At 48.4% G+C, this 23,036-nt stretch overlaps 1 protein-coding gene across 2 annotated transcripts in view; it reads right to left on the reverse strand.

Annotated features, from left to right (window-relative positions):
- Window positions 1-458: 458 nt before the first annotated feature.
- HMOX2 (heme oxygenase 2) overlaps window positions 459-23,036 on the reverse strand; it is a 233,491-nt gene continuing 210,913 nt past the window's right edge. Inside the window, exon 6 of one of the 2 annotated variants that reach the window (XM_078662904.1) lies at window positions 459-1,014. In XM_078662904.1, coding sequence (XP_078519030.1) covers window positions 887-1,014 — 128 coding nt within the window. In that variant the 3' untranslated portion in view covers window positions 459-886. The remainder of the gene's footprint in view (window positions 1,015-23,036) is intronic. The other variant, XM_078662903.1, reaches the window with a different exon arrangement.

Raw genomic sequence — 23,036 nt, forward strand, 5'->3', positions numbered from 1 at the left:
ACCGGTAATATTCATTACTCCGAGTCGTAGCCCTCCCCGTCCCAGTCCTGGTTCCCATCCCTCCCTCCCTGTTCGGCTTCTTGTGCTTGGTGGTACAGGATGTGGATGGGCGGGTCACATGGTTATATGCCTTAGGGTGTGGGTGTGGCCTGGAGGGAAGGGATGGGTTTTTAGTTGCTTGGGAGTTTCTGGTGGGAGGAGCTATGCTCATTGGTAAGGACTGGGACGGGGAGGGCTACGACTCGGAGTAATGAATATTACCGGTGAGTAACCGGTCATTATGCTTACACTAATAATACAGAGGCGAGTTTCTTTCCTAGCCTAGGCTCATTAGGTAGTTTTTAGGACTCTCCTAAGGAGAACGTTAGAGAAAGCATGTGAGAGAGTGAGGGTGTCTGTCTGTCTGTCTGTCTGTCAGAAGCTTGGTCCAACTCGATAAAAGCACAAAAAGATGCATATTCAAAATCATGTATATCTGTAATTAACATCAGAGATCTCACTCCTTTACTGGCCCGTATGGTTATTGAGTATAACTTCAGTCTTCATTTTTATCGCTGGGAGCATTCACAAACATCTACCGGTGATATGGCATCATGCAGGTGCCCAGCCACCCGTTTCTTGGCAGTATTTCAACTAAAACTTAAAATAAGTGTCTAAAAGCAAGACATTTTCCTTAGCCATGCTATGATTTCCAGAGGATGAGCCTTGGTTCGTGATAATGATCGAGTCCTCTCACACTGGGGTTTGGTTTACATAATTAAGTGCATTTCCTTCAATTCTGGCCAAGATGCTTGATAATGGACGGTTGGTAATTTTTGTAGAAATAGCTTTTGCCAGTCTTCATTTTTTGGCCTTCACAGGAAAGGCTCCAAGTAGGTTCAGTCCTTCATATCACGTACCAGGCCACCAGCCCAGCAACCACTACCATCGAGGCTGCCAGAATCAATTGTACTGAGGGGAGCCGTAGCAATGCGACACCGGCATGGAAAGGGCACCCTGCACCTTCGCTGCTACCTGGAGACAGACGAGAGAGAAGAAGAAATAATCACAAGTGTTAAGTCGAGTGGTCGTGAAAAACAGAGAATCACACAGCAAGTGGTACTGGGCAAAATAAAACCACAACATGGACAAGGAAAGCGTCACAGTAAAGACAGATTAGCTGATATATATTAAAGGCACAACACAACTGCCCTATCATAACAATGACAGGTGGTGGGTCAAGCATACGTTGTGGCTATTGTACTCCTATCTATAGGCATCCTACCTGGGTACTTATGAGATGTTCTCTGGATACCACAGGGGTCATAAGCAAAGTTTCACAGCCTTTGTATGCTTCTTTAAGAAGCCTAAAACTATGGAGGAAGGGTGTCCCACACAGGGCTTGCAACCGCGACACCATCTCTGGCTTCTTGAACCGCAGTCCCCCCTGTTATCTGAACTCCTTCCCAAAAGCAAGCATTGGCAATGCAAATAGGTCGGGCTTCAAAGGAATGCTGTATGGTAATGTACATGTAAATATGTAAGAGTGGTGGCGCTTAACTCAGCAACATCCCCCTGTGCACAGCCGAAAGCCTGCTAGCAGCAGGATGCAAAATGTTTAACTGAAGTTCTAAGAAAGATAGAAGCTGATCAAATGTTTGTTTATTTGTTTATTCGTGAGATATGGATGCTTCATATCCAGATTAAATCAATTGACTGTCAATAAGTCCATATGTCCATTTTCACATATCTCCAGATGCATTTCGGGCAGGTAGCCCTTCGTCAGGGGAAGTATGTATAAAGTTAACCAGCGAAGAATATCAATTGGTCACCAAACAAATAAGCATTGGCATAGCGAATAGGTCTTGTCTTTAGGACCTTATAAGGGTTTAGTTATCTAGCACAATATCCTTGGTGCAACAACATCAAGTGTTGCATGGCTAAACACTTATAGGGTCACAAAGGCGAGACCTATTGGTTATGCCAATGCTTCTTTTGAGTGAGCGGCTCATGCAGGTATGCCACTGTGAGGCAGCGATGCTGCGAGTGCTTTTACAGGAGATATGCCTTTCCAGGACTTTGGGTCTGATGCAGAACATTGGCTACAGAAGTGACCACAAGAGGGTGCCATATTGCACCTGCCTTTAAACAAGCCTTGCTGATAGAGGTAGGGAGGCGTAAAATAGTATTCGGCCCTTGAAACATAAAACTACTTGCACCTGGGCTGGGATTAGCAGGGCAAGAAGAAGGGTGAGCATTACCCACGTCAATGCTTGCATCTCCCATTTGCCCATAATTAATCTCCATCTTCATCCTGTTTTCAAGCATTTTCTTGGCGAGACCAGCGTGAGCCAATAGGTCTCGCCTATTGGACCTATTGGCTTTGACATATGCTTTTGGTGGGACCGTACAGCATTGGGAGACACACTGGGCAGAATCTTTACTCGGATGACCAGTGCCCTAAACGTAATTTTTCTCGCACAGACGCAAAATAAATTTACTCTCGATCTCGCTCAATGCAAATGGTGTTTAAAAAAAATATTACAAAAATTTAGAAACATTCGGTCAGTTACAGATCATAAAGTAATGAACAAGTATGCTTAGATGCTGGGCGGAGCTATATTTTGTGTATTAAGTGCAGTAGCACCGGGTACCAGGAGTCTTAGGCAGTATCTGAAAACCAGTCATGGCTTTATTTTTATAGCCCACCAGAGAAGCGGGTTCCTAGTTTGTCTGCTTGCACCAGTGCACCTGGCACCCTTACTGCCCTTCCGAAACCTGCCTGCAATAAAACACAGTTTACTGAATGCCCTGACTGACTCTGGGAGCTGCAACGCATGGCGCAGTGGGGTTAACTCAGGTTTATAATGTGCTCAAAAGCAATTGTGCTTGCAACCCAGCTGCATTACCGAACGCTGAGAGGATGAAATGCGTTACTTACCTGTAACTGCAGTTATCCAGTATTGGTGTCTTTCATAGATTCACATGCCTGAATCATTCCCCGTCGTCGAGATGGGAGCCCCCGGTACATAGAAAAGTAATGTCCTATAGACATACATAGAGAAAAGTAGGCATAAGGGCCTTGCCTTAGTAGCATATCTATGTCCTTTTGTAAAAAAGGACCAAAATCCTGAAGGTAGCCAATCAGCTACCACATCCCTCTAGAACCTTCCTGCCAGGAGCCTCAGTCTCTCCGATTTTCGTACGCACCAAGCTAGGTAGACGTAACATATGTTATAGAGGGAGAGATGAGACCTTCCTGGGGAGGCGGGAGGGTTGCATGTGAATCTATGAAAGACACCAATACTGGATAACTGCAGTTACAGGTAAGTAACGCATTTCTTATCCAGTATTATGGGTGTCTTTCATAGATTCACATGCCTGAATCAGAGTAGCAAGCAATACATTATGCACATTTGTGATGGAACATTATAAGCAGTCTGAGATAATACATATCATGCGACTAGTAACCATCAGCAATACAAAGAATAAAGTAAATAAATGTGCATACCAGTGCAGGACGGTGGGAAGGAGGAAGGCTCATCTTACTGGAATAGATGGCGAAGTACAGCCTGGCCCACAGCTGCATCCTGCATCAGTTCCGTATCCAGGCAGTAGTGCCTGGTAAATGTATGCAGCGATTTCCAGGTCGCTGCCCTGCAGATGTCCAGAATCGGTACTCCAGCAAATAGTGCCGCCGATGAGGACACAGCTCTTGTGGAATGCGCTCGGACTTTAGAATGTAATGGACGTCCGGCTTGGTCATGGCAAAAAGCAATTGCCGCTGATATCCATCGTGAAATGCTTTGTTTGGAAAGTGGCATGCCTTTTCTAGGTCTGCTGAAAGAGATGAAAAGCGGATTTGTTTTTCTGAAATGTTTTGTTTTATCTAGGTAAAATTTTTAGACATCTTTTTAGGTCCAAAGAGTGAAGGGATCTTTCAGCTACAGTACTGGGGTTTGGGAAGAATGAGCGAAGTACAAGTGGTTCATTTAAATGGAAGTCCGAGGGGACTTTAGGAATGAAGCGAGGATTAGTTCTTAAAATCACTCTGTCCTCTCTGAACTGCATAAAAGGATCCTGTATGGAAAGGGCTTGTAACTCACTGACCCTTCTCGCTGAGGTCAAAGCCAAAAGAAGTGCTGTTTTCCATGAAATGTATTTGAGGTCAGCCCTATGGATGGGTTCAAATGGGTGTTTCATCAATTGGTTGAGTACCACATTAAGGTGCCATGTTGGTGGAACTCTTCTTGGCCTTGGAAATGATCTATAGAGCCCTTTAAGGAATTGTTTTATTAATCTGTTGGACCCTATAGAAGGTCCTTTTGAAGTTCTTGTAAAGCGGGACATTGCTGCGAGATGAACTCTAATAGAGGCATGTGCAAGTCCCGATTGTGCCAGATGTAGTAAATATGGCAGTAACTGCTCTGGAGTGATCTTGAAAGGATGGAGATTGTTGTCCTTACACCAAACACAAAAGCGTTTCCATTTCAAGCAATAAGTTTTGTTTGTGCTAACTGCTCTTGCCTTAGCTAGGATTTCCTTGCATTCCTGCGGGAGGTTTAGGTGGCAGAACTCTCGGTACTCAGGAGCCATGCCGATAATCTGAGAGATTTCAGATTCGGGTGGAGTACCTGGCCTTTGGACATCGAGAGTAGAGAGGGATGTTGATGCAGATGGATTGATGGTTGGACTGAGAGGCGATGGAGGTCCGTGAACCAATGCTGTCTCGGCCAGTATGGGGCAATGAGAATCAAGGTGCAGTGTTCCATTTTCATTTTCCGAATGACTCTGGTTATCAGGGGAAATGGCGGAAATGCGTACGCAAACACGTTGCGCCATGCGATGGAAAATGCATTTCCTAGTGACCTCGGTTGGGGATGCCAGCTTGCGAAGCTGTGGCATTTGGCGTTCTCCCTGGTGGCAAAGAGGTCTATTTGCGGTCTCCCCCATTCCAAGAAGATGTCGTTTAGAACTCTTTGGTCCAGTTCCCATTCGTGGGACAGTGACCTCTGTCTGCTTAGAGCGTCCGCTATGACGTTGTCTTTGCCTGGGACATACTCTGCTGTTAATTTGATGTTGTTGTGTACTAGCCAGTTCCAAATTTTTTGCGATTCGCGAGATAGTGTCAGCGAACGTGTCCCTCCCTGCTTGTTCAAGTAGTGCATTGTGGTTGTGTTGTCCGTTCTCACAAGCACTGCTGAGTTTTTGATGAGATTGAGGAATGCTTGTAGAGAGTGTAGAACTGCTCTCAATTCTAGGAGGTTGATATGTAGAGTCCTCTCTTGTTCTGTCCACTTGCCACTGATTTGCAATTCCTGAAGGACTGCACCCCATCCTTCTAGAGAGGCGTCTGTCGTTATGACATGTGGAGTTGCCGGTATCAAGAACGTCAGACCTTTCGATAAGTTCTTGTCTGTTGTCCACCAAAGTAAAGCCTTGGTTATTTGTCGAGTAACGACGATGTGATCCTCGAAAGAACCTGTACATTGGGTCCACTGCTTGGTCACGGCCTCCTGAAGGGGGGGCATTCTGAGCCGACAGTGAGGGATGAGTAGTATGCAAGAAGACATCATCCCTAGAAGGGACTTGAAAGTACGGACTTTGATGGTGTTTTTTGAAGACACTGTGGTAGCCAGAGCTATCAGTTTGTGTTACCTTTCTTGAGATGGGAAGGCTTTGGAAGAGGTTGTATTCAGAGTTGCCCCCAGGAATGTTATAACTTTGGTGGGCTGTAAGGTCGATTTCTCGTAGTTGAGAGTCAGACCTAGGCGTTGGAAAATAGTGAGACAGGCGTTGGAAGACATTTGCGCGTCTGTCATAGATGGTGCCTTCACCAGCCAGTCGTCCAGGTAGGGGAAGACCTGGTGATTTTGCTGTCTCAGGAAAGCTGCCACAGGAGCCAGACACTTTGTGAAAATGCGTGGCGCTGATTTGAGGCCGAATGGGAGGACACAGAATTGGTAGTGTTGACCTGCTACTTCGAATCGTAGGAATTTTTTGTGGCGTTTGTGTATTGGGATATGGTAATATGCGTCTTGCAGGTCCAAAGACGTCAAAAAATCTCCTTCCTCTAGGGATCCTAGGATTTCCGGGATGGTCACCATTCGAAATGATTGGCTCTTCAAGAATGTATTGAGTGCCCTGAGATCTAGAATGGGCCTCCATTTCTTCTTCTTCTGTTGAATTAAAAAGAAGCGGGAATAAAATCCCTTCCCTTTTTGAGCTGATGGAACTCGCTCTACTGCTCCTTTCTTCAACATTGAAGAGATTTCTTGCAGGAGTAAACGAAGGTGCCTGTGTTGAATTTTGCGAGGAGGAGTTAACGGTGGGATTGAACTGAATTCCAATGAATGACCGTGCTGGATTAATTGGAGTACCCACCGATCTGTTGTTATCGATCTCCAATTGTGGAGGAAGTGTGTCAATTTTCCTCCAATTTTGAATGGACAAGACGGTGGGGGAACTGGCTGCTGGAAATGGTCATTGTCGGCCGCCGGCTGGTTTCCTCTGGGATTTTCCCCTGAAGTTCGATCTCCCGTAGGAGGTCTGACGACCTTGTTGCTGCTGTCGCTGCTGATATTGTGAGCGATTTTGATTGTAGGAATAAGAGGATTTTCCCTGATATGATCCCCTGTAAGAGTGTTGACCCCTTCCTCTGTTCCCTCGAAAGAACTGGTTCTTAAATTGTAATGTGCCGAGAGCTCTTGCAGTGTCTGTGTCTTTTTTGACTGTCTGCAAGGCCTCATCTATTTTTTCCCCAAATAGGTGTTGTCCGTCATAGGGCATGTCCAAGACTTTGGTTTGGACCTCTTGTCGGAAGGATGTGGCTTTGAGCCATCCTTGTCTGCGCAAAACTGCTGCGCCTGCCAGCTGTCTGAAGCCTGTCATGGCAACATCTACAGCGGAATCGATGATCTCCGATGCTGACATTTGTCCTTCTTTAAGGAGTGATTGAACCTCATCCTTCAAATCTTCGGGTACATCAGCTAGATACGGGACAATGTCTTCCCATAATTGTCTATTGTATCTGCCTAGTAGCGCAATAGCGTTGGCCACCTTGATAGTCATAGCTGACGTTGTAGAAAAACGTTTGCCGATGCTATCCAATTTCCTGCCCTCCTTGTCTGGTGGTGCTGACAGTGGCGAGGACGGATTTCTCGAATTCTTTTGTGCGGCTTGGGTGACTACCGAATCCGGCTTGGGATGTGTATTAAGGCATGTAGGTGCTGTTGTTGGTGCCTTATACTTTTTATCCAGTCTAGGTACCACTATTGAAACTGATGCAGGTGTTTGCATGAGTTGCTGACCTTGTTCCCAGATGTGATCTATTATGGGAATTGATCTAGCCGTCTTTTTTATAGGATCCTTAAAGTCATATAAGAAACAATCTGTTTCCTGTGATTCTATAGACATGTGGAACCTAGTTGCTGCTCTCTCTATCAAATTGTGGAATCCGCCTATATCCACTGGCCGAGAGTCTGAAGTATTGTGTTTAGGTGTGGCTGGAGAATGAGCGACATAATCTTCATCGTCTCTGTTGTGGGACAGGTCGTCTCGAACCTCTCCTTCTTCTGGTTCATCTCCTTCCTCATCAGAAGATTGAATGTGATGAACTGTTTCCCTTTCTTGAGGAATGTCCAAAGGTGGTGGTCTTGACTTTGGAGATGGTTGCGGTCTGGATGATGCTGGAGATTTCTCTGTGGAAGGGGCCACTGGCGATTCAGGAAATCGTTTTTTGTAGTCCTCGATCAAGAATTGTAGATCAGTGACTATAGCTGACGGAAGGCAGATCATTGGAGTGACATGAGTCTGTACTTGAGCTTGAACAGTCTCTTCTGTAAAAATGACCTCATCTCCATCGTCATCTGTGCTCTGGCATTTTACAATGAGATCCGATGGACTAGTAGCCTGATCGAATTGGTCGTCCTCTGATTCATCATCTTGCAATAGACAAGATGGGGGTAATTTTTGAACCCTACTTGGCGATGTCAAATCCGGAGTAATAGGAAGTTTGGTAATCTTTTTTGATGGAATTAACTCAGATTTTTTCCATGGCGTCGACGATGTTGTCGTCGACGGTGCTGACGTAGATCGTTTTTCAATCGTCGACGATGAGGTCGTCGACGGTTCCCTCGTCGACGGTGCGGTCGTCGGCGATGTTGTTGTCGACGGTGCGGTCGTCGACGGTGCTTTCGTCGTCGACGGTGCTTTCGTCGTCGACGATGCCTTTGTCGTCGACGGTGCAATTGTCGGCGGTGACTTTGGCGTCGACGATGCTCTTACCGTCGTCGATGTCTTCGTCGACGGTGCGCCAGATGTCGATGGTGTCTTTGTCGACGGTGTAGGCGTCGCCGTTTTTTGTCTCGTCGTCGTCGGTGTCGACGATGACGTCGACGGAGCTTTGATGAACGTCGACTGCTTTTTTATCAGTACAATCGATGACAGTGGCTTACCCGTCGTCGACGATTGAGTGGTCGTCGTCGTCAATGAAGAGGCTGACGACGCCATCGTCGTCGAAACCGTCGTTGTCGACGTGGAGACATAGGTGGTTTTTCTTGAAGAAAACGTCGACAAACTCGTCGACGATGACTGCGTCGGCTTTCTGAAGGTGGGAGCATCCTTTACAGACGTGTCAGATCTTACCTCAGAAGACTTTGTGGCAGTCTTTTTATGAGGGACGTCTGTAGGGCTAGGGGAAGCATCCCTTGGCCTCTTCAAGGACAGTTTTGATGAAACTGAAGCCATTTCACTGCCCTCTGAGGACAGAACATCATCCTCTCTGGTTTTAAGTCTGTTCAACCAGAGGAGCAGTCTCCCTTCTCTGTCTTTAAGAGTCTTAGTAGAGAATGTTCTACAAATCCTACATTCTTTAGGAGAATGATCAGGGTAAAGACAGTAGAGGCAAGTTTCATGCTTGTCATCGACGTGCAGTCTCTTCTTACCACAAGATGAACAGGCTCTGAACAGGCCTTTCTTCTGTTGATCAGCCATTGTTGTTTGATGAAGCAAATTATCCAAGTTATATGAAAAAAAAGAGATAAATCCAATAAACCTGAGGAGAGCTCAGGTGGAGACTCCCTAGCACAACGTGCGGTAGAAAATCTGAGAGACTGAGGCTCCTGGCAGGAAAGTTCTAGAGGGAGGTGGTAGCTGATTGGCTACCTTCAGGATTTTGGTCCTTTTTACAAAAGGACATAGATAGGCTACTAAGGCAAGGCCCTTAGGCCTACTTTTCTCTATGTATGTCTATAGGACATTACTTTTCTATGTACCGGGGGCTCCCATCTCGACGACGGGGAATGATTCAGGCATGTGAATCTATGAAAGACACCCATAATACTGCATAAATCACAGTACCATTTTCTCCACCAGGGAGGAGGGCGGGCGCTTATGACTATAACAGAGATACCCCTACTACAGAACTGGAGTTACAGGTAAAAAACTACTTCTTCTGTAGTAGGGGTTCTCTGTGTATAGTCATAATCTAGTGAATAGAATGGCAAGCCCATCCAAAAACAACCCGGCGGTGGAGAAAAATAGACAACACCACTATTGTGCGAACAAATTCCGCAGCGAAGCCTGTCCAACCTGAGCATCTGCCCTGGCATCAGAGTCCAGACAGTAATGCTTAGCAAAGGTGTGGACTGACTTCCAAGTGGCCGCCCTGCAGATCTCTGCAATGGGAACATTTCGAAGCAAAGCTGTTGTAGCTGCTTTGCCCCTGGTAAAATGAGCCTTAGGCTTACCCCCTAAGGTCTTATTCGCTTTCTGATAACAGAGCTGGATACATGACACAATCCACCTAGAGATGGACTGTTTCGAAGTAGCCAGACCAGTCCTAACCGAACCATAGTTGACAAACAATTGGTCGGATCTACGAATACCCTTGGTCTTATCCAGATAGAATTTCAACACCCTTCTGACATCCAGGGAATGAAGAGACCGTTCCCCTGGAGTGGAAGGATTCTGGAAAAATGTTGGTAAAGTTATAGTCTGATTAACATGAAAATCAGAAATCATCTTGGGAAGGAACTTAGGGTGAGTATGCATAACAACCTTAGCAGCATGAAATACAGTATAAGGTTCCTGGCAACACAATGCCTGAATTTCACTCACCCTGCGGGCCGATGTAATGGCCACGAGGAACGCCGCCTTCCAAGACAGGTGCTGCAGTGAAGCCTTATGAATAGGCTCGAAAGGTTCCCTCATCAGCCTGGACAGCACCACATTCAGTTCCCATGAAGGCGAAGGAAGCCGAACAGGAGGGAACACCTTCTTCAACCCTTCCAATAAATCCTTAATCACAGGAATCTGGAAGAAGGATGTCTGCGAAGGGCATTTTCTGTAAGCAGTCAATGCAGCCAGATGAACCTTAATGGAATGGAAATTAAGACCAGACTGAGCTAGATGCAGAAGGTATGGAAGGATAACATCCTCCTTGCAGGTTGTCGGATCATAGTTCTTAGACATGCACCAGATGCAGAAACTCTTCCACTTGTAAGCATAAGAGGTCCTAGTAGGTGGCCTCTTAGCCTCCTTCAATATGTCCATGCAATCCTCAGGAAGATTCAAGTGGCCATATTGCACTACTTGAGCTCGGCTAGTGGTACTTGACTAGGTTTTGGCGCCACAAGGGAATGTTCACCTTTCCTAATTCTAGGTCAACGTTTTTATGTAATAAATACGGTGCTAGAAGGAGAAGAGAACCACTTTCCCTCTTCTAGTTCGGCAAAAGCCACAAGATTACTTAATGCTCCTTAGCACACGTTTTGTATTGTAGTTTCAGCAATATACATGTGTTTCCACCATACATCAGTCATACATTCATAAGAAATCTCAGATCATTTTATTCAGGGTTGTCGTTGGTGTTGTTTTATTTCTGGAGACGTCACAGCCGACACGTGTTTCGTCGTTAAGGGAATGTAACCCACGACTTTCTCAAGGCTATTCTCCGAAATGTCGTTCTTTATTTGTTGAGGTGATAATTCCAACCCTCAATGGGGTTCTGTTTGGGGGCTTTATTCGTAGTTGGCACGTTCATCAATGTTGTAACCGGAGTGTCGGTTATTAGTTCAAACAGCTTTTCACTGTAGTTTTCGAGTTTGAAGTACAGTCGCCGCTGCCGTTTCTATGCTGCACCATAGAAACGGCAGCGGTGACTGAAATTCAAACTCGAAAACTACAGTGAAAAGCTGTTTGAACTAATAACCGACACTCCGGTTACAACATTGATGAACGTGCCAACTACGAATAAAGTCCCCAAACAGAATCCCATTGAGGGTTGGAATTATCACCTCAACAAATAAAGAACGACATTTTGGAGAATAGCCTTGAGAAAGTCGTGGGTTACATTCCCTTAACTGCATGCGCGCTAGCGGTTTTCCCGCTGCGTGCTGCGATTCGCAAAAACCCGCGTTACATGACGAGCTCAGCTCGTCATCAGCGTACAGCAGGTTACGCTCATGACGAGCTGAGCTCGTCATGAGCGCCGAAGGGGTTTACGACGAAACACGTGTCGGCTGTGACGTCTCCAGAAATAAAACAACACCAACGACAACCCTGAATAAAAGGAACTGAAATTTCTTATGAATGTATGACTGATGTATGGTGGAAACACATGTATATTGCTGAAACTACAATACAAAACGTGTGCTAAGGAGCATTAAGTAGGCCATATTGCACTATCTCAGGAGCCATGCCGCCAAACTCAAAGATGAGAGGTTGGGGTGCACCATCTGGCCCCCGAACTTCGTGAGAAGGTCCCGCCGACACAGCAGCCACCGATGAGGCAGGATCGACCGGTGAAGCAGGTCCGTGAACCACCACTGCCTGGGCCATTCCGGCGCAATGAGGATCATTCGCGCCCGGGATCGGGCCAGCTTGATGAGCACCACCGGAATTAGGGGAATGGGTGGAAAAACGTACAGAAAGCTGATCCATAACGCGTTCCCCAGAGTCCCTGGCTGGTAATACCTCTAGGCGAAATCGCGGCATTTGCTGTTTTCGGCAGTGACGAACAGATCCACATCTGGAGTGCCCCACATGGCGAAGATGTCGTCGAGCAACTTGCCGTTTATGACCCACTCGTGGTTTTCGTGAAGCAACCTGCTGAGGGGGTCCGCCTGAACATTCTGCATGCCTGGCAGATGAGTTGCCGTTATCGTCAGTCCTCTGGCTAACAGCCAGTGCCAGATCGCCTGCGCTTCCTGTGACAGTGTGCGTGATCTCGAGCCCCCCTGCTTGTTGAGGTAATACATCGTGGTCGTATTGTCCGTCTGCACAAGCATGGAGTTGGTCTGGAAGCACCGATGAAAGCCCTTCAGTGCCAAGTGAACAGCTCTGAGTTCCAGGAAATTGATGTGATACGTGGACTCTGTCGGAGACCACGTTCCCTGGATCTGTAGATGGTCTGAATGCACTCCCCAGCCCAGGAGAGACGCATCCGTAGTCTGAGTCGGGATGGAAAGGAACCCCTCTGAGGAGATTCTCTGCTGAGCACCACCATCTCAGGGACTGTTGGGCGTGAAGAGACAACTGAATCCGGTCATCCCAACACCTTTTCCTCTGGTCCCACTGCTCCTCCAAACATTCCTGCAGCAGCCTCATGTGTAGGCGGGCGTGCGGAGTGAGGAAGATACAAGAGGCCATCGATCCCAGTAGAGAAGACACCGTCCTCACTGTTGTAGATGGAGCAGCTATGAGAGCCTGAGCCTTCCAAAGGATGGATAAGCGTCTCTCCTCCGAAGGAGACACGCTTGCCGACAGCGTATTGATGGAGGCTCCCAAGTACTGCAGGCACTGCACAGGAATCGGGACAGACTTGGACAGATTTATGTGCAACCCCCGACGATTCAGCAGGACGGCCGTCCTGTTGAAGTGCAATTGCACTTCATGGAAGGTGGAGGCTTTGATCAACCAATCGTCCAGGTACGGGTAGACAAACACCTTGTTCTTTCTCAGGTGCGCTGCTACCACAGCCATGCATTTCGAAAAAGTCCTGGGTGCAGACTTCAGTCCAAACGGTAGTACGGTGTACTGATAGTGATTGGTGCCGACGAGGAAGCGCAGGAACTTCCGATGTTTCCGTGCAATTGGCACATGGAAGTACGCATCTTGCAGATCTATCGCGCACAGCCAGTCTCCTCTCTGCAGCTGAGGATAAATCTGGTGCAAAGACAGCATGCAAAACTTTTCCCTGCAAATCCACTTGTTTGCTTGTCGCAAATCTAGAATGGGCCTGAACTCGTTCTTGTCCTTCTTCTGTACTAGGAAGAAGCGTGAATAAAGACCCTTTCCCCTTTGAGACAGAGGGACGTCTTCTATCGCCCTTTTTCTTAACAGGGTATCGGCCTCCGCCTAAAGCTCGCGCAGTTGTAACTGCGGGCCAACCGGTGGAATTGCTGGAGGCGGGCTGGTGAAACGAAGACTGTATCTATTGCAAACAATATTCAGCACCCACTTGTCCTGAGTAATGTTTCTCCAGTCTGCCAGGTAATGTTGAATGCTTCCCCCCACCGGAGCGGGTAACGGATGAAGGGGAAGTAGCACCTCAGGGCCTAGACCCAGCCGGGCCTTTGGTCGCGGAGGAAGACTGTTGACCACCTCGGCCCCTCTGGCGCTTTTGGAACGGTTTCCGCTGGAGCTGCTGCTTTTGTTGTTGCTGTCCAGCCTGTCGACCTTGCCCTCTGCCTTGCGCCCCCTATCGCCTCTGCAACGGGCGGAAGGTCTTTTTCTGTTTCTTAGGCTTTTCCAACCCGACATCCGTCAGGGTTTCTGCCTCCGCCTTCATGCGGGCCATCTCATCGTCCACATAATTCCCGAAGAGGGTCTCGCCTGAAAAGGGTAGGTTGGCAAATCTCTGCTGCGCCTCGGGCTTCAAGGATGTAGGACTCAGCCAGGCGTGGCGCCTCAGGTTGACCCCATGGCAGTACCCGTGGGCTGCCAATAGGGAAGAATCCGCAGCCGAACCTATTACCTGGTTGGAAACCAGCAGACCTTCAGCAAGGATCTCTTGGAAATCTTCCCTTTTTTCCTGGGGAAGGTGTTCCAAAAACTGTTGGAGGGACTCCCACAGAGCCCGATCGTAACGTCCCAACAGGGCTGAGGCACTCGCGGCCTTCATCGATGTGGAGGCCGTCCCGCACACCTTCCTGCCTGCCTAATCCATCCAGCGGCTCTCCTTGTCAGGAGGCACTGTCGATGATGGGGTGGTGGCGTGCTGTTTTCTTGCTGCCGTCACAATTACCGAGTCAGGCGTGGGATCCAACCGAAGAAACGCTGGGTCCGAGTCAGGAGCCTTATCTTTCTTCTGTAGCCTTGAAGGTGCCGACCTCATTGTCGCACGAGTGAGGAACAGCTCCATGGCAGGTTCCACCAGCCCAGGCACCAAGGGCAGCAAAGGGCGAGACAACTGCTTCTTGTGCAGAGTTTCGAAAACGACGGAAGTCAATGGTGCGGGCACAGTGAGCGTGATGCCCAGCTTAGTCGCCCCTCGCAGCAACACGTCCTGGAAGGAGACTATGTCATCTACTGGAGACACCCTCGTCCGAGTGGAGTCCGACAGGGTAGATGAATAGTCCCTGGCACTGGAGGAATCCGTGTAGCGGGACCTCGACCGGTCCCTCCTGTGGCGCCGTCTGGATCTTGTAGAAGAGCGACGGCGACTCCTGGATCTATCCCTTCATCTGGAGCGAGATCCCGACCTCCGCGGCCTTGGACGGTCCACGGGCCGTAGCGGAGGGCGCTGTGGAAGCCTAAACGGGAGCCTAGGTTGCGGTGGCCTGTAGGCGGCGTTGGAAGATGTGGTAACGAGGCAGACCTCGGGGGAGGACGATAAGGAGGAACGGGTGGCGGAGGAGGCGTCGGGTTACGTGGAGGAGGGTCCTTGGGTAACGGAGGTATAGGTGACCTCGGCTTGGAGGGCGAATAGACTTGTGAGTGCTCCAAGCCCGGAGCCTCTTCCCCTCTCTTGCTTTTCTTCGCCTGACCTGAAGGGGGGGACCTAGAGGCCGTACCCCTGGTAGCCGAGCGAGGGCGCCTCCGCGACCGCGGGCTTGTGGACACAGAGGACACAGTCCTGGCCTTGGAACGCCTCCTGGAGGACGATGCTTTCCTCCTCAACGCTGAGTGCCTTTTCGATGTCGATGACCGTCGTCTCGACGTCGATGAACACCTTCTCGATGTTGATGATCTCCTTCTCGACGTCAATGATCTTCTTCTCGACGTCGAGTCGACGTCGATGGTGAACTACGGTGACGCCTCGACGTCGAGCGCCTGCGCCTCCTTGAACCCTCTCGACGACGATGATGGCTCGACGACAAAGCAGTCCTCGACGTCGACCTAGTCGGTGGTCTCGACGTCAATCCCCTTGACGTCGAACGTCGACGTCGCTTCGACCCAGAGCCCTGGGGAGACAGGGAGCAGACCGTGGTCCTTCCTCTCGACGCCGACGTCGAGGCAATCGACGCCAACGGAGACCGGTGGCGTTTTCTGGCCTTCTCCTTACTGGGGAGCCCCCCAGAGGCCGCAGCACGGGCAGAGGAAGAAGCCCCTTCCTGCCAAGACCCACCTTGACCGTGCTGCTTTCTTTGCTCCAGTCCTTGGAGCCTGATCTTCTCTCGGTCCTTCAGGGTCCTACTGGAAAACTGCCGGCATATCTCACAAGTCCCAGTAACATGAGAAGAAGGGAGACACAGGATTCACACCCTGTGTGGATCAGATCTTGCCTTCTTCCTGGCACACTCTGGGCATTTCTCAAATAAGGCAGGCATATTTGACAAAAGAGCGGCCAAAACCACCAGAAAACTCCAGTAAAGTGAAGAAGAAGCCAAACTACATCGAGTGAACACACTAACAGTTTGAAAGTGTCAACAATTACACAAAACACCCAAAAAGGGAGAGCTCAATGCTCCAGGGTCCTGCTAGCAGGAGCCGGAAAAAAGAAACTGAAAGTAAAAGGAGTGGGCTGTGCATGCTGGGATACCGAGGGTCTCTGGAGAGTTCCTTAAAGGTACGCTATCCCTTTTCCAGACACATAATGGCAGCCTATAGAGGCTTGTCTGTCCATCCCTTCCTCTCTATCATTCCAAGGATTTGGTGAGGGGAGGAAAGTTTCTCTATAAGTGAAATTTGACAAATTGTATTAAATGTGTTATTGGTGTTATATCCTTGGCATTTCTAGCTGAAGTACTGGACAGTGTAGCCTTGTAGGTACAGGCTGCATTATTCTCTTAAATTTTCTCTTAAGTGTCTATGCAGGACTGCACGAAGACAGCTTAAGAGATTATTTTTGATTGCTCCGGGGTCCACGCACATGGGCGGGACTATTCACTAGATTATGACTATACACAGAGATCCCCTACTACAGAAGGACCACTCTCAGCTGAATGGTGCACTATGTGGACACCAACCAAAGGTTGAGGAAAACAAGAAGAAATGCACCCAGAGCCTGCCAGGCTGGTCCACGGAAGGAAGGCCGGAGAGGCTAGAGCCAGGATCCAAAGGGCAAGAAGTAGAAACTGAGCAATGTTTTAGAAGTGCAGGTGGGAACAAGAAACATGCCAAGTGCACAACCAGTCACCAAAGGGGGAACAGGGACGAACAGTAACAATCTGAAGCCCGCTGATGCGGGCCACCATCCAAACATGCACAGAGCAGACAGCCACAGAGACAACAAGGTGGCATAGCTAATTAAGCATAGGACTGCCCGACCAGGCAGCTTAAAGACTAAGGAGAGAAGAAACTCACGAAATACAGATATGCACGGTGTAGACCCTTGGACGACTAACATCAGAAGAGATGCACCGCAGGCACAGCTGATATAGTATAGGGTGATACCTAATGAAAGGGGCACATCCGAAGAAAGTGGCAGCAGAGGCACCAGAGTACCAACAGACGTAGAAACGGAGGAAAGAATCTCAGAATTTTAGACCACATCCTCCGACTGGGAGTAAAAGTAACCCTTCTCCAGAAAAGATAGCATTCAGAATCTGAACACCAAGAAGGGAGCAGTGTAAAGCTGGGAACCACTCCAGGGTGTGAGACGCAAAAGGGACCCAAAAGGCAATCCCGCATGCATCACTGAAAAGCTCTCTGACACATGGAGACATTGGACCAGACTTCGCAAAAGGAAAAGGTACACCTGAATCCTATAAAGTGACGCAATGCAAAGGAACTGTGTGCAAACCCGAGACAGGATGTGCTTTTTAAACTGCCTCTGATGAAAGCGCACGTTTGCTCTGAAACGCGTAAGGTAACAAATGGTATGAGTTGTAATTCTGTCTTTTGAAAAATAAAGGTTTGTGACCTACCAGCTGTAGGAGTGCGCCTCTAAATGCATGGGTATTTCTTGGAAGATGTAACAGCGGCTCGTCCAAGCCACCGGAGATTGCACCGCCCGAGGAAATCGGAATGGGGACCGGTTCCCTGAATTATTTTGGGAATGGACGGCGCAGCTGGCTCTTCATTGCAAGGACAAAATTCCAACTCTGGAGCCCACTGGAGGGCAAGAATGGGTCCATGTAAAGAGTTTTAAAAGCACACAGCCACCGAAGGTAATTAACAGGGTTTTAAAACCACGAGCTCCAGCATGCATTTCAATGTAGTAACCGGACTAACCGGAAAAGGCACACCTGAAGCCTATAAAGTGACGCAATGCAAAGGACCTGTGCGCAAACCCGAGACAGGATGTGCTTTTTAAACTGCCTCTGATGAAAGAGCACATTTGCTCTGAAACGAGTAAGGAAAATGGACAGAAATGGTTGGAGTTGTAATTCTGTCTTTTGAAAAATAAAGGTTTGTGACCTACCAGCTGGAGGAGTGCGCCTCTAAATGCATGGGCATTTCTTGGACGATGTAACGGCGGCACGTCCAAGCCACAGGAGATCGCACCACCCCGTGGAAATCGGAATGGGGACCGGTTCCCTGAATTATTTGGAGAATGGATGGCGCAGCTGGCTCTTCATTGCAAGGACAAAATTCCAACTCTGGGGCCCACTGGAGGGCAAGAATTGGTCCATGTAAAGAGTTTTAAATGCACACAGCCACCAAAGGTAATTATCAGGGTATTAAAACCCCGAGCTCCAGCATGCATTTCAATGTAGAAAGCGGACTAACCGGAAAAGGCACACCTGAAGCCTATAAAGTGACACAATCCAAAGGAACTGTGTGCAAACCCGAGACAGGATGTGCTTTTTAAACTGCCTCTGATGAAAGAGCACGTTTGTTCTGAAACGCGTAAGGCAAATGGAAAGAAATGATTGGAGTTGTAATTCTGTCTTTTGAAAAATAAAGGTTTGGGACCTACCAGCCGGAAGAGTGCGCCTCTAAATGCATGATTCAGAAAAGGAACTGTGTGCAAACCCGAGACAGGATGTGCTTTTTAAACTGCCTCTGATGAAAGAGCACGTTTGTTCTGAAACGCGTAAGGCAAATGGAAAGAAATGATTGGAGTTGTAATTCTGTCTTTTGAAAAATAAAGGTTTGGGACCTACCAGCCGGAAGAGTGCGCCTCTAAATGCATGGGCATTTCGTGATATCGATATATATATATATATTGAGAATAAAAAGAAACAGCACCCAAGAGAAGGACTTCGAGGCGGCTGCCTCGGAATGCCTTTCTCGCTTCCGATCCGGAGGTTATGATGAGCCACTTCTGTCCAACACACTGAAAAAAGTGAGAACGATTTCGAGAGCTGACCTACTAGCTGAGAAAGTAAGGACGCCAGATAAGAACACTGGGAATGTCTTTAGAATGATCACCCCTTACTCTGCAGGTGCTGACAGACTGAGGAGCTTGATGCGAAAAAATTGGCACATCTTGCTCACAGACGAAATACTCAGAGAGGATCTGCCCGTGCATCCCCGGGTGACTTTTAGTAAGGCGAAGTCTCTGGGGGATGTGTTAGTACACAGCCATCTAGAACCCCTACCCACTCAAAGTAATACCAACACTTTGAAAACTATGAGTGGTTTCTTCCCATGCGGGAAATGTAAAGCTTGTAGCAACAGTCGTAGGGTTCTGCAATATGATATCCCTGATGCTGGTAAAACCAAGAAAATTAACAAGTTTATTACTTGCAGTACCACCTATGCTGTGTACTGTCTGATATGCCCATGCGGTCTCAGATATATTGGTAGTACCATCAACCAACTAAAACTGAGAGTGCTAGAACATCAGAGGGCTATCGAAAAGGTGGACCCCGCGTATCCAGTAGCGAGGCATTTTGCCGAATACCATCAAAAGGATAGAACGAAATTGCGCTACTTTGGCTTGGACCATGTCCCATCCAACCCACGGGGTGGAGACAGGTTAAGAAGGCTTAGACGCCTTGAGTCTAGATACATAATTGATCTGTCTACCAAGTTCCCCAAGGGTATGAATAGTGGCGAGGATATGGTGGTCCATCTGGGAAAATGAAGGGCTGAACCAGAGTACGTAGTCATTAGCATATAGTATTCCATCTTGTCTTTATACCATCTGCACGCCCTAATACTATGCACATCTGTCTGAAAGTATGGTCAACTGATGAGAAAATGTAGATATGTATATAGTGTATATACTGTGCTTGGATTATATGGTTATATCACATACCTAGGCTGATTATCAGCTTCTATAAAGTAATGTGTACGTGTGTGTGTATATTTATACACACATATATATTCCCATTATTAACAGCATATTGTATATTTACCATACGTCTCGTATCGAAACTCACCTCTCTTTGATTATGCTAGTATATATGTGTTTGTGTATATATTCTGACTTTGATCATTCTCTACATCAATCTAACTTTGATTGGATGGATTTCATGATTATGACCATTCTCCATTGTATAGTTATGATCATTTGTATATAGCTTGTTGTATATATCTCCAGCCGGACGGATGTTTGGCTGTTTGTTTTGCTGTGTTGCTGGATTGTTTAACTAATAATTTTCTATATTATTCATTCACGGTGGAATTATAGCACCTAATATTATTCATTTTGACTGCTGACATGAAGTAGGCCACTTCCTCCTTGCACATATTTATGTATAATTTCTAGCACCTTATTGTATGTGGTCATGAGTTTGTTTATATATTTTTTTCATTCAAGGGACCCTTGCCGATCCACGGCTATACTTCTTTTGTACAATCATTGGAATGCATTATTGAATTTGCCCTCTGCCTAATTGACTTAACCAATTCATGGTTTAAATCTGTATGGTTTTGATTCTTAGAAAACCACTCCAAGATGGCGCTTGTAGTATTGCTGAGGGTTTAGTCCCTTGTTGATGTTCATGATTCACCACGTGATTTTATTTTATTTAAGGTGTGTTTTGGATTATGGGTTGTGACACCGACGAAGGCTTTGTGCCGAAACGTTTGTCTGTGCTAAATAAACTGCACGCTGCCTAGTAATTCCCCTGAGTGCTGCTCTCTTCTTTTACACCACGGAGAAGTTTTTTGAGCGTAATATATATATATATATATATATATATATATATATATATATATATATATATATATATATATATATATATATATATATATATATATATCCACGTGCAACATGGTAGTTATAGGAGCACACCTAGTGCATTATTGGCAGGTGGTAGCCTCATTTAAAGTGTGATAAACACCATGAAAACCTCCCAAGGAGGAGAATGAGGCATATAAGCAAGACGACCCATGACGTATAGAAGATAGCGCCAAAATCACAACATTGAACACCCTACAACGGCAAGATAAGAGCACCAGAGGACACAGAGCCCAAAAGGATCTCCAGTCCCACTTGAGACAGAGCTATATAATAGCATACAAGTACCCCACATGGGGTATGGCACACCCCACCCAACGGGGGGGCACCTCTTAGGGCAAACCGCAGTCAGAGGACCAGACGCAACAATCTGTGGAACACTGCCACAGTAGGCTTACTGCCAGCTCAAAACGCATAAGACATCCAAAGGATGCTAAATGAAAGGGTAACCACCCCAGAACATGCAAAAAGAAGACCTGAGGCTCATTGCCAGCTTAAAACGCATAATGCATCTACAGGATGCTAAATGAAAAGGTAACCCCCCCTGAACATACGCCTGAGGAATACAGATCTAGGGGGGAGGGTGAAAGCCTGGAAGGAGGCGCTGAACAGCCGATTCGGCATGGGCATCAAACAATAAAACCCCATCAAAGGGTAGATTAACAAGTTGTTCCCGGATATTCTCCGGGAAGACGCTATCCCGCAACCAAGCATGGCGCCGCAAGGCAACCGAACCAGCCATAGCTCGGCCTAAGAAATCAACAGTATTCAAGGCCGGGCGGATCGTAAATTCAGCAAGGTCACGACCATCCTGGAGAAGATGAAGGAGGTCAACAAGAGGGCCTTCAGAGGTAGCGGAAAGCAGAGACTCTGCAGAGTCCCACAGGGCAGAGGTAGCCCGAGCCACGACACACCCTGTATTTAGTGACCGTAGGGCAGCACTAGTGGAGGTAAAGATGTTCCGACCCCACGACTCAAGCCATCTGGACTCGAGGGAGGAAGCATTAACTGAGGCAAGGAAGGGAAGGCAGTTTGCAAAACAAACCCTTGCACGTCAGGGTGGACAAATAAGCAAACTGGATCATGTGGAGCAGGACGGTGGCGGTGCAAGAGAACGAGCCACCGGATCACCGGAAGCTGGCCGAACCCAGGTGCCCAAAAGGGCATCATAAAGAGAAGCTTTAAAGGGCAGAAGCGTCTCCACATTCTCTGACCCACGGTGAAGGACATCAAGTAGTGGGTCCACAGACATGGGGACTGAAGGGGGCTGCATGTTCAGAACACGAGTGGCCAAGGAGACTACTCTTAGAAAAGCCGCACCGGCCTCGGTAGCCTTCTGTGGAGGGGACAACAGCTCATCTGTAGGTGAGGGCTGTAAACTAAGCCTCCTAAGACACTGAGGGTGCGACCAATGCCCAAAAGAAGGGAGCCCCGTGGACGAATGGGGGTCCTGATAGGGCTCTTGAGGAGACGGGGAGCCTGACGGGTCCTGGGGCTCCTGAGGAGGCAGGGATCCTGCCGGGTCCACAAATTCTAAGGGGGGGCACAGGCAAGGATATATCCAGCATCGCCAAACGTGAGGGCGACACCAAACTCTCTCCAGAAGCTTCCGGAGAAAAGTCAACAACCCAGCATCGATGCAGCGCCAAAACGACTTTGGTCGGTGCCGATCGTGCCTCGTCAGGCACAGACTCAGCTCCATCCGGTGCCATGTCGGCCCCGTTCGGCGCCGATTCTACGTCCACCACGACAAGCTCCGCTTCCGAAGAAGGAGATGGTGCCGGAGCCTCCGGGGCCGACTCAGCCTCAACTACAACAGGCTCCGACTCCGAAGTAAGAAGCGGAGCCGGGGAGGCGAGTTTACGGCGCCGACCCCGGACAGGCCGCCGCCTGCCCGGAAGGCCGAGGTGTGCTCGAAACAAGGCTTTGAGCACCGGCAACCACCTGTGACACCACCGGGAGCCCCACGGGACTATACGGCACAGCAGAGGTGCCATGGGTCGTAGAGGGGGACCCAGCCGGGCCGCACCATGACGACACCATATCTCCGTCATCCCTGGAGGGCAAGGGCTTATGTGGCGCCAGAGGCGAACCCACCGGCGAGTCTGTCAGGGACCCCGTAAGTAGCGGAGGCCAAGAGGACACCCCAGGGACAGGAGAGGACCCGAGGGAGGCCTGCAGAGCCGCAGCATAGGCCTCCATCTGGGACCGAGTTGGCCCGTGCCCGGAGAGGTCGGGGAGGGGCGACTGCTGGGGGCGCACGTCCGGAGGGTTCGGGAACCAGTGCCTCCGACAACAGATGAAAGTGAGGTCGAGGACCTCTGCGACATGCACCCCGACTTACCAATAAGGGGCGAACAACGTCCCCGGGCCCCAGAGGGCGACCGATGGGGCATCTGGAACCCAGAGGGGACAGCCGCCGACGAGGAGACCTGAGGATGAGACAACTCCGACGGGGACAGGTGAGCCGAAAGAAGCTTCATCCGATGCTCTCGTTGGGACTTTGGCTTGAGGTGTTGTTAGGCGTCTCAGTCCG

The sequence above is a fragment of the Lissotriton helveticus genome, chromosome 10, assembly GCF_964261635.1.
Source record: "Lissotriton helveticus chromosome 10, aLisHel1.1, whole genome shotgun sequence".
NCBI classification, from domain to species: Eukaryota; Metazoa; Chordata; class Amphibia; order Caudata; family Salamandridae; genus Lissotriton; species Lissotriton helveticus.